We start from the raw sequence: 14596 nt of genomic DNA on the forward strand, positions 1-14596 counted from the left end.
CATGGATCCCACATGTTTGCAGGAGAATAAACACACTTGTGTGCACCGTAATTCATGTCTATCATAAATACCTTTCAGCACAGTGAGCCACGGCCTCAGATTACGTTACAGCGATGAATCATGTTTGACTCAATCACACACCAAACAGCTGTAGTAAAAAAAAAAAAAAAAAAAAAAAGTTTATTTTTTTTTTCTCAGTCTTTTATAGTGACAGTTTTACAAAGCAGTAGTACCGAGGCCGTTCTCAAAGCACTTGTTGCCACTGGAATATATTTATAAAAGCTTGCTGCTTGGTTGCTAAGCACAGATCCAGGTGGCAGTAGTACAAAAACTGAGGTCACTCACCACCTGCTTGTTCACACGTCTCATGATCTTCAACGATGAGACTGGATATTGATTAGTTTATCTGATGTCAGTGCACGGTGGCCAACATTGATGAGCTGATCATCATGACAATGACTGCTTTTCAACACAAGTACAGTAACATATCAACAAATACAAAGCATGAGATTAATATGGTACAATATGCCAAAAAAAAACATAGAGAAAAGATGTTTCCGCAGTTATGTGCATCTATAAAAGTTAACTTTTTATAGCACCAGTGTGATGATTTTATAGCACCAGTGATTTTTACAATCATCAATGTTCTTTGGAGTATATTTATCCATACACACAGGATCTACAGGGCAGACATACATGTGAAAAGACAAACGGAAATGGAACGAAAATCAAATGTAGAAGTGCTTTTCGCACAGGTGTAATGTGTCGTACAGGAGGAGTCAGAAGGCAGAAAGTGAGGAGAAACTGAGAGGAAGAAAAAGAACATTGTAAGATGAGTTGGGGATGTGGACAAGTGGTAGAAAAGCGGCAGTATTTGGGCAGGTAGTGTCCCTGATCTCAGTACTCAATCAGCAGCCACCACAGCTCTTTCCGCAGCTTCCTCCTAGTGATGCACACTGACCGCTCAGTGCTGCGACGCCACAGCGGGAGAACTGATCACGGCAGAGGTCCGCTAAACACACACACACACACACACACACACACACACAGAGGTCAGAGTTAAGATAACATGTCTCCATATACAAACACATAAACACACACACATAATCACACTGAACTCACCTCTGAGCAGTTCGTCATGTGCACACACAGTCCTCACACACACCTCCTTGTTGATGACGTACACCCGTCGCAAACTGAATGAAAACATATGAGGTGGTCAAGTGAAGCTCAAACAATAAAGGAGTAGTTCACCTCAAAATGCAAAGACAGTCAAAACTCTACAGAAAGGGTAAGTCTGGTGATATTCTGTATTTGTCTGATAGTCAACAAATCCCACAAATAAAAAACAAAACCAGCAAAGAATTTATCCCACTAACAAATATTGCCTGATATAGTTTATTGAGCTCTATTAAAAACACATAAATGTTGTTGCGTTGGGTGACGTGTGTGAGTTGACTTCACTTCATGACCATAAACATGAGAACTGTAGTTTATTTTGAATCAATCCCACATTCACCTTCCTGCTGCTGGAAATACTCAAAAGAGCAGCAAATGTGTATTAATCCGCATCAGAAAATAGTCCCCAACAAATGCACTTTTTATTTGAGTAGTTGTAATTTTGATTAAATAAAAAAACAAAACTACAGTGCCCAACTGTTTTAAGAAATTACCAAGTCTTTCTAGGAAATAAAACTATATATCTGTGACCGAGTTTTAAAGATTTATGTCTTCAGTAGGTGTGAATGTGGCTGCAGTGCCGCAGCCACTGTATACAGACTTAAACAACGTTGGTCTTTGTATTTTAATAGGATTTGCTGACAATAAGAAATATCCTTGTTCTTATTTTCTAAGTCCACAAGACGACCAAACAGTGATTTTTAGCCCCTGAACATCCTTGTCAGCCTCCTTTACATCTGCACTGAAGAAACATAAAATCTACATCCAGGTGTGGCCGAGTGTTTCTATAAATGCACTTTGGTTTCAAAAGTATCAAATTTATATAGAGATCTACCTCAATGATATTTGCCCTAGAATACACCAACATACTTGTATTGTAAGCAACAAATATACCAAAAAGCACGTTAATTAGTGGACTGTTGGGGTCTCTGCTTGCACTCTAACAGATTTGATGGACAATTTCTGCTGCTTTTGGAGCTGTAAAAGTAGTTTGAATAGTTTTTGGGAGGAAGGCTGACATGGAGATACAAACTTCAGATTCAGGTTTTGACTCACAAAACAGAAAAGAGATGCTGAGATTTGGGGTGACTGGCTCATTTTCGTGTTTTCGGGTGTTTACATACCTGTAGAAGCAGAGGGTGTTCAGGCACTGCTTGCATGGCTTGTGCACAGAGTAGAGTCTGGTGCAGGGATACTGCTCCTCTCTGCAATCTGCAAATCAAACACACAGCCAGATAATTTCTCCACTCAAAAGTAAACAACTGATAATCTGTCCTCTTTTCTCCAGTTTTCTCACCGAGAGGGCCGGGCTCTGTGGGTTCTGTCTCCAACTCTGACTCTTGATATCCACATGAAAGACAGATTTAAAAGTCAGTCGTAGACACAATATAAACATCTTCTAAATATCATAACAGCTTTGTGAGGACACAGAGGAGAGCTCAGCTGATATACCTGATTTTTCTGGACGGACAACCGGCTCGAGTCGAACCTGCTGCTGGTAGGTTCCAGGAAGAGATTCAGGATTTACAGGATCTGGACTCTCTGAACAGAAAGAAGAGAAATCCCTTTTGTCAAATACACTTTTTAATGTTTAAATGTGAAAGTATCGTTTCAACAACGTCAGGGAACTTTTCTATGAACTTAACCATGCTTTACCTGGAAAGTAATCCGGCCCATAGTCCTCTGTGAGGTCATAAAATATGCAGAGAGGGAAAAAAGGTTTCATGAGATCAACATTGTGAAACTAATTACAGTTCATAACCCTCTCCACACACACATAAAGCACCGCACCATATAAAACAAACCACCTGCACGCCAAAACTGAAGATCAGAGCAGCTTTGTGAGGCGGCAATGCATGACTTCATATGCAAGATGCTTACAAATAATGACATGCAGAGTGGTCAGAGTGCTATTTACACTGTGAAAACAGTTGCTCTCCGGGTGGTAAATAGAAATCGGAGGAGGAGAGAGAACTCCCCGAGGCTAGGTGACACATCAGAGGACAGGAGAAATCAGGAACAGATGTGCAGAGCTCGGATATAAACCGACGCTGAGCTGGAACAATCCGAGCCAATATTCTCTTAATGAACTCACCCAAAAAAGGAAACTGTTCCTGGTACTGGCCCTGAGCGAGCAGCAGAACTGTTGATATTTCAGAAAAACAAAGTCATCACAAAGATGGGCTGATGAGTGAAATGCAGGGGTGGAAAGTATTTACAATCACTCTGAATACTGTAACTAAACAGCTTTATCATGAACTTTTCTAACATCTGTAATCATCCATTCATTTTTCTTTTTTTTTTTAAATTTTCTAACTTTTTAAGTGTTGAACATTGCTCTCCGCTACTTTTTGTGAGTGCACACTGAGCGAGGAACAGACCACTGTGAGCTTCAGTGCAAGTCCATAAAAATTAAATCACACAGCTCTCCTCCAGTACACTGCGCTCTATTCACCAAATGTTTTCTGCTTTTCTGTCTTAATCAGGGTGGCGTCTGAGGTTGTTTCTGGTTTCCTTATAAACAGTCAAACAATCAGTCATGTGACTAACACATAGATACAAACTATACAAAACAACATTATCGTCATCTTTTTACAATAGTTTTCACAAAATTTCGTTTAATGACGCGTTTACTGCATCACTGTTTATAAATTGTTTGTGTTTTGCGCTGTTTTGTATCTATTTTCTTGATGTTAAAGACCCATCTGGGAACGGACATAACAAACTAGCTCAGACTATAAATGCTGTGGTATGTGGTGTTAGTTTATGCTATACTGTATACTTGTCCCTATACAAATAAACATTAAATAATAAATAAATACATAAAACATCTGCTCTTAGCGGATACAGAAACAATTTCGTTCTGCTTTGCATCGCTGATGTTTTGCTGAATGACAATAAAAGGATCTTGATCTTGAGAAAAGAGAAATAAATGATTACATCCTGTCACGGCCAACAGTTGTTGTTTAAGAGACTGTGTAACTGAAGGTGATAATGATAAATGCTAAACGATAATGGAACAGCAGCACATGTATAGAAACATCAGCTAAGAGTAGCCGACATGAGCAACCATAAGTTACTGGTCATAACAGACAAGGTGACGGCTTTAAAGCAGAAAAGTAAATAGATATTCTGTTTGATTTCGATTTGAATTAGAGCTGAAACGATTAGTCGATCGATCGATGAATTTGCAACTATTTTGATTATCAAAGAATCATTTGAGTAAATTTTTTGTAAAGCAAAAAGTACCAAGAATTTTGCTTCCAGCTTATCAAGTGTGAGGATTTTGCTGCTTTTCTTTGTTTTATGTGATAGTAAATTAAACATATTTGGGTTTTAGACTTTTAGTCAGACAAAACAAGACACTTGAGGATCTTGGAGTGTAGGAAACTGCGATTCTTATCCTTTTTTCTTATTGTCAACAACTCCTATGAAAATACATTAGGATTGCTTTATTGTCATTCCTCAGCACTCACATACATTGAAACTGATGCACTGAACCCATCCTACACACTGGGAGCACTGGGCAGCTGCAGTGCAGCGCCCGGGGACCAAACTCCAGGTCTTTTTGCTAGTGCCAGTGATCAGGAGCACTGAAAGGAGTATTAACCCTAACAAACATGTCTTTGATGTATTATAATATTCACCCAATAAAATGTGTCCATTCGTCACAAAAACAATCGGCAGATTAATCAGTAATGAAAATAATAGTTAGTTGCAGCACTAAATTGGATTGTTTGGACCTTTGGGTCTGCAAGAGAGCTAAAAAAAAATGAGCTACATCTTGAAAGAGTCTTTGTGAACTGGAGAGATTAAACAGGTAGGACATGGACATCACATCTTACTTGTATTCACAACAGCTGATTCTTTAAAATTTTGACACAACTACTTGAGAAATATGTAACTTCACAGCAGTTCAATGAGAGTTTTTCATCTTTAGAGGAACATGGTGCAGTTACCTGGCATGCAGATTAGTAGGAGGACTCTCATGGTCACTCTGGGAGGTAGACTGACTTTGACTCTGGTGGGGGGGGAGAAGATGAGGAGAGTATCAACCAACAAAAACAGAGCGACATGAGGGGCATAAAGTGCTTAGTGTTGGATATTCCTTTGGTCTCTTGAAGTCTCCTCTTCCTCCTCCTCCTCCTCCTCGCTCCCCCCCCCCCCCGCCCTCTGTCACCTCTCCAGCCCCCCACTGCTCTCCTCTCTCTCTCTCTCTCTGCCCTCCTTCACCCCTCCTCCCCCCACCCCTCCACTGGCCCCAAACAGCCACAGCAAGAAAAAAAAAGGAGGAGGGGGTGGAGGGGTGGTGGTGGTGGTGGTGGTGGGGGGGGGACTCTGACAGCAAGAATGTGGCACGTCTGTCTTCCTAAGAACAATCTCTCTGTTTTCCTACTTTTCCTCGCTGCAGCAGACAGTCTCGAGGCTGCATTCCAGGAAAAGAAACAGAGGACCCCTCAACCCCACCCCTCTCTCTGAGTTTTCTTCATCCCTCCCTCCTTCTCTCCACATCCTTCATTTCCCTTCTGTCGCCCTCACTGGTCATTTCCTCGAACCCTCCTCCTCCTCCTCCCCCCCCCCCCCCTTTTTTTTTTTTCTTTCTTCTTCACTCCACCAAGCAAAGAGCCGCTCAGGTTGAGTGAAAATGACATGTGGACATAAAAACACGAACACTGACAGCATCAAGACATCACTGACTAGTAAACCAGATGATTGTTGTTTTTGCTTAAATCGTCCACGAAATTCAGGAAGTCACACTGTAAAAGTGTTACATACAGTAAAATCCATTACTTTCACTTCCTCTGACACTGACTAAACTACTTTTCCACTTTGTGGAAAGTATGAGCACTCCTCCTCCTCCGCTGCAGCTCTGTACTGTAGACGACTTCATTCACACAACATGAAGCAGTTGATTTGTGCTTTGTGACATTTTTAAACGTCATAAAAAGTGGAGTTTTTAACTTTTTCTCTGTGTGTTTTTGCGTGTAGATATTTGTGAGGCCACACAACAAAAAACCCCCCAAAAAAACATGAGATTGAGACACTGTCTGCACAAAACTCTGCATGTGTATCAATAAATCTGTGTGTGTGTGTGTGTGTGTATGTATATGTGTGTGTGTGTGTGTGTGTGTGTGTGTGTGTGTGTTACCAGCATAACACACAGCTCACAAATTCTTTGTGTGCATCACAGTGGCTATCGGAAACCATATGTTTTCACAGCACACATCTGGGAGCGATTAGCCCCCCTCTCCCCATTGAGTCCTTCCCCTCCCATAGACCCCCTCTCCCCCCACCTACACATACACGCGCACACGCACGCGCACGCACGCACACACACACACACACACACACACACACACACACACTCATTAGTAAGAGTTTCTGAGGACAGCAGCAGGAGGTGCATTGCTGTCATCTACTTGTGTGTTTTATTTGTAACCCTGACAAATGAATATTTTTTTTTGAAAAACTCTCTTTTCCTTTGCCCTCATTGACCCCTATTCTCTGAAAGCAACTTTTTTTTTTTTTTTTTTGGGTTTGGTTTTCCCTCTTGGCACCCTCTCTCCATTGTAGTGCCATTGCTGCAGGCTGTGCTGTGAAAGTCCCTCCTCCTCCTCCTTCTTCTCTCCAGTGAAAACACAGGACCACATGTCAGCACCCAACAACCATTAACATACACGCAAATTACACCCGATGGTTCAGTCTAGGCTGCACTAACATAAACGCTTTGGATGCTTTCATGTGCTTGAAACATGGAGTTGGCTGCACGCAATCTGTGCACAATCACCTTCACATCTCCTCATTTCTTTTCTTTTCTTTTTTTTTTCCTGCATTACGCTCAGCAGTTGAAGTATTTCTAACTTTCTCAGCTCACACATGCATCAAATGAAAACAAAAAAAGTAGGTCAAACTAATCCAAGCAGATGAAATGCAACCTTAAAAAAAAAAAAGTTCTTACCTCACTTTCAGTTTGCTCCGACTATCCTCAGCTTTCATGCGTCCTCTGAGTGCAGAGGACCTCGCAGCACTGTACCACCCCGCATCAGTAGTCTCCTCCCCGTCCTGCCTCCACCCCCCCCCCCCCCTCCCCGCTCCCCGCACCGACCCGCACCGGCTCCGGTGTTGCACCGAGATATGTGACCCGTCAAATACTGTGACGCTACAGGTGTGAGTGGGAAATGTTTTAATTAATTATTAAATGGTTGTTGATGTTGCGTCACTGGCATCAACACCTATTTTACCAGCTGTGGTAACGACTATTATGTGAATACTGTGTCATCAGATGTAAGAGCTGTCAAAAAAGGGCTATTTCAGGTCAAATATGCAATCAAAATGAAGTTTGTATCCATGGCAACTGCTCCTGATCAGGTGTCAAAGGTCAGTTTTCCTAAAATTTTAGGAGTCCTATGGAAAGCTTTCTTCAATTAGGCCTGTAGTTAAAATAACATAGTTTTACACAGCGTTTTAAAGAGATTTTAACCTCTTTTAATCTTTTTTTTTTTTTATGTCAAACATTTTTGAAAGTGTCAATATAGTTTCACATTACCTTGGTCATGTAGCCCTAGTGTTTATTTCCTCTCTTCCTGCACCTTAATTATCTTTTCATTTATGTAATTTTCATTTGATTGATTGGTAAAATCAGTTCAAATAACTCACAGAATACAGTGACAAACGCACCTGATCACACTGCGTCCTGTCTGAACCTGAAACTTCCTCACATAAGTTAGTTCAACGTTAATAACAGGATAAATGTAATCAGATTACAATGGTGCCTTTAAATGTCCATATTGGAAATATATCACCAGCTGTTTACCAGTAACTGTATATTGTTTTATGTGTGAGGAAACAAAATGTTGAAAATGATGCTACATTTAAATTCAACTAAACTATAAATGATACAGCCTTAAAATAAACACCTCTTCCATCTCAATAAATACTTAATAAGTTCAAATTTAACCTGATACAGCTTTTATATTGGGTTTCAATAGAATATGTATGTGTTGCCTTTATTGTGTCCACCCTCATATAAGCTTCTGATGAGCAGTTATTGACATTTAAGTTCAAGTTAACACACACATAAGGGCCGGTGCAAGAGGACGTAATGCTTTTTACATGAACACCATAAAGCAAAAACCTAAACACACGATGAAAAATGTGTCTCTTAAAGAAATATTAATGCAAATATCTGTGTTTGTCTTCAAGTAAACCCACTGACTCAGTGATGAGGCTGCAGAAGTCATTTGCAGCTCAGGCTCAGCACAACAGTGACATCTAAAGGACGCTCGCCGCTAACCGCTGTGGATGTGTGTTACAGGAGAAAGCGGATAATCAGGGTGACGCTGTGACAACCGAAACATAATAAACAAAACAGCTGCAGGCATTCTGACTATTTATTTTTCATCAAAACAAAGACTGCATTTGGTATGTTGGAAGATCTGAGGGAACTTATACACTGTATGTATGTGAACCTGTTGCTAATCTAAAAAGCAACAAGCTAAAAAAAAAAAAAAAAAAAAAGTGTTTAAACACAAAAGAAAAACACCTTGTTTTTACTAGAATATGCAGCATCATGTCTCCCGAGTGGACAAACATACAAACAGTTGGGTTGGAGTTAAATACCTCTGTTACGGTACACGCAAGACTCAGACACACACTTTCTCTCCTGCATTCATACTGTACATGTGCGTTTGTGTAACACCAAGTCCTCAAACCACCCCCACACACACACACGCACACACACACACCCACCCGCACCCATTTTCATTACAGTCGACTGCAGTCCTGCAGGATGTGGTGGTGGTGGTGTTGGTGGTGGTGGCGGAGCTGACAGGTGTACTGGCCCTTCAGACCTCAGTAAGAATCTTTTTTTTTTAAAATCAATATATAATTTAATCGTATAGGGAAAAGCAGTACAGGACAACTGGAGGTTTAAATAGCAGCTGCCTTCTTCTCCTTGTATGTGGCCATCATCTTCTTGATCTCTGCTATTGCTTTTCCCGGGTTCAGGCCCTACGAGGAAGATGAGACAGATGAGGAGAGAGCATTAAAAATCATTTCGAGGTATATGATGAAGAGGCACGATGACGCCCTCCTGCAGAACACAAACACATGTCTGTGTCTGAAGGGCACAAGATAAACAGTATTCCCTGTTCTTTTACTGGATCATTCCTCGCTCCCAAACCCTCGCCTGATCCAGACTTCATCAAAGTCTCTCATGGACCGACACATCCCTTCATTGAATATTTGTAGTTGATTGGACTCTGCAGCTGATCGTGCTGCTTTGATTTGATTCAGATTTATTATCTAGTTAAAAATTTGTTGGATAATTCACATTTCATGATCTGTCCTTTCCTTTTTTTAACTTGTATCATAGATAAGATTGTCTTCAGGGGAAGAAGGAGTCTGTTGTCTTTGAGCAATAAAAACATTTTAATTGTCTTTCTGTGTCATTTCCATTCAGTCACATGTGATACCTAAAATCTCTATTACCTGAATAGAAACTATATCTTGATCTTGGATAAATTTACATAATTCCCATTTTCCCTAAAACATTAAGGCTACTTTCTCACTTCTACAAACTATGAGACATTCTAGTCTGAGCCTGGATTATTAAACAATGATTTAACAAACAGAATACCAATAAATGCAGATGCATATGAATACATCAGTGTCTGAGCAGCGAAGCCCATTAAGAAAAATGTGGTTCAACAGATCTGTACACACTGTAAATAAAGAATAAAGTTGTCATGATGTCTGAGAGGGAAGAACGTCTCATTTCATTAAAAACATGTTTCCTCCATTCCTTTTTCTTCACATATTTTCCTTGAATCTTTATTGGGAAATCATGACACACTTTATTTGTCTACCTCAGACTGCTGCCTCACATTATCCTCAGCTGAACTTTTAGTTAGTGTGTTTGCACAGAAAGAAGGCTTTGTATTTTGTCTAGGGCTGCAACTAGCAAATACTTTCATTCCAGATTAATCTACCCATTATTTTCTCAATTGTTCATATGTCATGACAATTCAGATAACAAAGTAAAATGTGAAAAATGTCCATTCCAAGATGCCCGTGGTTACTCTTAAAAAATTCCTGTTTCGTCCGTCCTTAGTCCAAAACTCACAGAGAATCTTTTTGTTATCATAGAGGAGTATGAAAACCAGAAAGTAGGCACATTTTGGAAGCTGGAACAAGTGAATTTTTGTCATTTTTTTGCTCAAAAACTTGCTGAAATGATTATCAAAATTGCCAATTATTTATCTGTTGATCAACTAATCGATTAATATCCCCCATCTCTTGCAGTGGAATCATGTCAGGGACTTCAGTATGGACGGGAGGAATCATCACAGCAACCGATAACTCTTTCAACGTACCTATGGGCATGTGAGTACCGTATTACGGATGTGAGCTGACTGGTTACCTTGGGGCAGGTCTTGGTGCAGTTCATGATAGTGTGGCAGCGGTACAGAGAGAAAGGATCCTGCAGCTTGGACAGACGCTCCTCTGTGAAATCATCTCGAGAGTCGATCATCCAACGATACGCCTGAAAAACAACAGTATGCATATTTACTATTCATTCGCATGCCGTTGCAGAATTTTATCAGTTATCCTTGATGCTTATGTGCTTCTACACACATACCTGCATAAGCACAGCAGGCCCCAGGTATTTGTCTCCGTTCCACCAGTAGCTGGGGCAGCTCGTACTGCAGCAGGCGCACAGGATACACTCGTACAGCCCGTCCTACGCAGGAGAAGAGGAAGAGAGGATATTTAGTGTCATGGGACGTTGAGCACCTGGAAAACGCATCTGTAAACGTGAAACCAAAATCAAGGCAGTGCTGTACCAGTTTCTGTCTGTCCTCCACAGTCTGCAGGTACTGCTCCTTCCCCTCCTTTGAGTCATCCTTCTTCTTCAGGTAGGGTTCAATCGACTTGTACTGAGCGTAGAAGTTACTCATGTCCTGCAAACACAATGCAATCAGAGATCAAGCCGGCATAAAATTAAAAAAAAATGTACCAATAAAACATAAAATACTTCAGATTTGATACTAAAACTGAATAAGGGTCCCAGTACTCCTTACGGATCCCCTCCAGATAAACTTCCTACTGTTCAGGCAGAGTCATAATTCAGGATATTTACTCACAGGCACCAGATCTTTGACCACATACATATGTGGAAGGGGGTAAATTTTGGTTGGTTTGCCAACGTTGGTGTCAATCTTGTTGAGACAGGCCAGTGTGTTTCCTCCATTGATGTTCATTGCACAGGATCCACAGATACCTGCGTTAACAAGACATTTAAAACAAACAAACAAACAAAAAAAATAGTTTTAAATATTATTTCTGAGGCAGAGAAGTCAACAGCTTTTCTATTACATTTCTGGACAGAAGTAGTTATTATTGTGGTGTAAAAGTAATTTAGACTTTTATATACACATAGTGCTTTATAGGGAGAAAAGAGTAAAGAGGGAGACTGTGCAGTTTTATTATGTGCACAGCTCAAATTTTTCATGGTTGAATGACGGGTAGTCGGTATGAATAAATGTTTTAAGAAGTAAATTGACGAACAGAGCTTCCCACATGTTGATGTATTCCCTGAAATACAGAAGCCTGGAGTTTTCTTTAACTTCTCGAGAACAAACAAACACATGACCTTTACTGTATGTTGGCTGCGTCATAACAGAATAATTTGAGACTTTTTTGTGGTTTATTAAACTCTATTAATTGACATGTTCTCAAAATAAGTTATGAAATTGTTGTTTTACATTTTACAAATTCATTTCTGATGATTAGTTTTTCTTAATTTAAAGCTGGAATAATTACACAGACGTATTATTTGCCACATTTAATGATTGTTTTATCATTTAGAGGTCAATAATTTGCTGTTGTCTCACTCCAGCCTTCATATCACTGACCTTCTCTGCAGGAGCGGCGGAAAGTCAGAGTGGAGTCCATCTCATTTTTGATCTTGATCAGGGCATCAAGAACCATCGGGCCGCAACTACACAGAGGAGGATTACACACAGTCAGATAAGATAAGACAAGTCAAGAATGTCAAGACTTGAAAGTGTATAACAGGAAATCTTAAGTGTGATTTACTGGACCAAAGAAAACCCTGACAAGTGTCATGGCTGAGTGCATGATTCTGTTTTGACTGTTTTGGCATGTTGCATTGTCATGTTAACAGGAGTGAGTAGAGAATGTCCTCAAGCTGATTAAAGGACCAGATGAAGGATGAGGACTAGACAGTGTGCCAAACTGTCAGAGCCATCTGTGTTAAATCCAGCTGAGGGCTGTTCTCAGTTCATTAATAATGCCCTCTGTTTACACGTGCTTGTGTAATGCTTTCAATGCTCTCAGGAACAAGTTTCCATCAGTGCAAGTCAACACAACCAGAACCACATCGCTGTTATTATTAATGATATGAATTCATTGTAGCGCCGTTAACAGTCCAAAGTCAGCAGTATTCAGTCTAACTGATAAGCAGACTTGACAGTTAATACTTAACCTGATAAAGTACTAGTCTTTGCTGCAATAAAAAACAAAAAGGAACCGCAGCAAACTGGTCATATAACATATTTCTGACAGGTATTCATAGATTTACAACTAGCCTCTGAGAATTTAACAGATTCACCTCCACCTCAGCCTTTATTTCTGGATATCAGGATCCCTTAATGAAGTATTACAGTAGCTAATGAAAGACAACACAGATTGACGCCCTGTAGCACATTCTGGGCTTCTTCAGTCTCCTAACTGCTAAATTAAAAGCACCTACGTGTTGAGGTCGATCTCGTAGGTCTGCATGCGAGGTTTGTCTCCTGGAGTATCTGGATCCCATCTGTAGATCTGAAACTTCTTTATCCTGGGCTGTGCTGCTGGAGCTGCTGCTGTCTGGGCATACCGCACCGCCTGATAGCAGGGACAAAGGAATTAGAAAAAGATGATGTACTCATTTAAAAATATAACTATTGCACTATTTATAGAGTTCTTTGGTTCATTGTCTTGTTGACTAGACCAGGCAACAGAATCATAAGTTTGTCTTACTTTTGTATAACTCTTCTGTTTTTGTTTTGTTTGTTTGAAGGTGTGCCGTGTACGGTCCTGCCTGTATTGAATAAGATAAGACTTTATTGATCGCCAGAGGGCAATTTTGCAATATCTGCCGTCTTACCTCCCTTTACCCCTTAGAGGACTGCAATAGAAAAATGCTTTTAGCTTTACTGTGTTTTTATCCTTGATAATTAATTGTATGTCAGGACTCTGTGACTGCAGTCTTGTATGCACTTTGATTGCTGTCAAATCCATCTATCTATCTATCAGAATGTAAAAGAGTAAAGATACTCCAGTAGAAGACAGAGGCATATTTGCTGTTTCAGGGTTTCATTTTTACCGGCTCATTGGAGAAACTTTACTATTATTCGATCTAAGTGTCAGTGATCAGATCTTCAGATTTTGACATCAATACAGCCTAATATTTAAACTTTTAAACCACTGTCGGCAGCAACATCAATGATCATGAAGCATTTTTTGTTGGTTAAGCAAACACATATTCCTGATCACAACACATTTATAACATACTGATGTGTATCACGACCCTCAGAATCATTGCAGTGACATGATTTACTCAACATGACTCTACTGTTGCACAGAATAAAGTTATAAATTCCACAGTTTTGTTTGGTTGTTTTGTTTTTTTTTTGACTGAAATTCTTACAGTAAGGTCTCATATTTCTTTATTATTTATTAACGTTAGCTGAACAATGTTTACATTAACTCATTTCCTGTCACGTTTATGATTACATATATTTTTAACGTCTAAGTTATCTTTTAAAGCTAAACAAACACCAACTGATAAACAATAAATTAACAAATTAACAAAGGTTATTGTTAAGTCAGGTGTAAGACAGTTGACAGGAGGGCTGGGTAGTTATCTAATAGCTACCTGATGACTGTTCGCTGTACTACGTAACATGCTACTTCAGGGTATAGACGGAGCCCAGCGCTCAGTGTTGTGACGTTATCCTGAGCACAGAAACAGACCCCGCTGTCAGAAACTGTAACTGACAATACCTGCTGATTAAGACTCCTCTGAACTTTTAATAAATGTTAACATACCACCAGTCCAGCGGGCGAGCGGAAAGCCAAAACACCGCAGCGGCTCAAGGACGTCAGCGCTGCAACCGACATTTTGGAGCTTCTCTGACCTCCACTGCGTGCTGTCCAAGCGTCCGGGGTGGCTACGTCATGACGCTGATGGGAGCGCATGTTTTACGTACCAGCATCTCCCGGTACGGAAGAAATGTTGAGTGTTTTTTTTTTTCTTCCAGTTTTATTAACAGCACAGTAATATTACAAGACAAACAACAGTACAGGGAGTATTGGGGGTAAAATAAATAAATAAACTGATCACAAAAAC

General features: G+C 40.1%; 2 protein-coding genes across 2 annotated transcripts; both read right to left on the reverse strand.

Annotated features, from left to right (window-relative positions):
* Positions 1–563: 563 nt before the first annotated feature.
* mfap2 (microfibril associated protein 2) lies at positions 564–7244 on the reverse strand. Its single transcript, XM_044347985.1, has 9 exons — positions 7139–7244; positions 5139–5200; positions 3275–3322; positions 2836–2862; positions 2632–2721; positions 2477–2518; positions 2304–2391; positions 1123–1196; positions 564–1012 (listed from the first exon to the last, which is right to left on the reverse strand). Exons 1-9 carry the CDS (start codon positions 7174–7176, stop codon positions 909–911), a joined length of 573 nt encoding a protein of 190 aa, XP_044203920.1. The 5' UTR covers positions 7177–7244; the 3' UTR covers positions 564–908.
* Positions 7245–8556: 1312 nt separating this feature from the next.
* On the reverse strand, positions 8557–14460 carry sdhb (succinate dehydrogenase complex, subunit B, iron sulfur (Ip)). The gene is made up of 8 exons (XM_044347971.1): positions 14296–14460; positions 12956–13089; positions 12096–12181; positions 11325–11461; positions 11025–11141; positions 10820–10921; positions 10601–10723; positions 8557–9189 (listed from the first exon to the last, which is right to left on the reverse strand). The coding sequence occupies exons 1-8, from the start codon at positions 14443–14445 to the stop codon at positions 9109–9111; spliced, it is 930 nt and encodes a 309-aa protein (XP_044203906.1). The 5' UTR covers positions 14446–14460; the 3' UTR covers positions 8557–9108.
* Between the last annotated feature and the right edge of the window lie 136 nt (positions 14461–14596).

The sequence above is a fragment of the Thunnus albacares genome, chromosome 4 (assembly GCF_914725855.1).
Source record: "Thunnus albacares chromosome 4, fThuAlb1.1, whole genome shotgun sequence".
In the NCBI taxonomy this organism is placed as follows: domain Eukaryota; kingdom Metazoa; phylum Chordata; class Actinopteri; order Scombriformes; family Scombridae; genus Thunnus; species Thunnus albacares.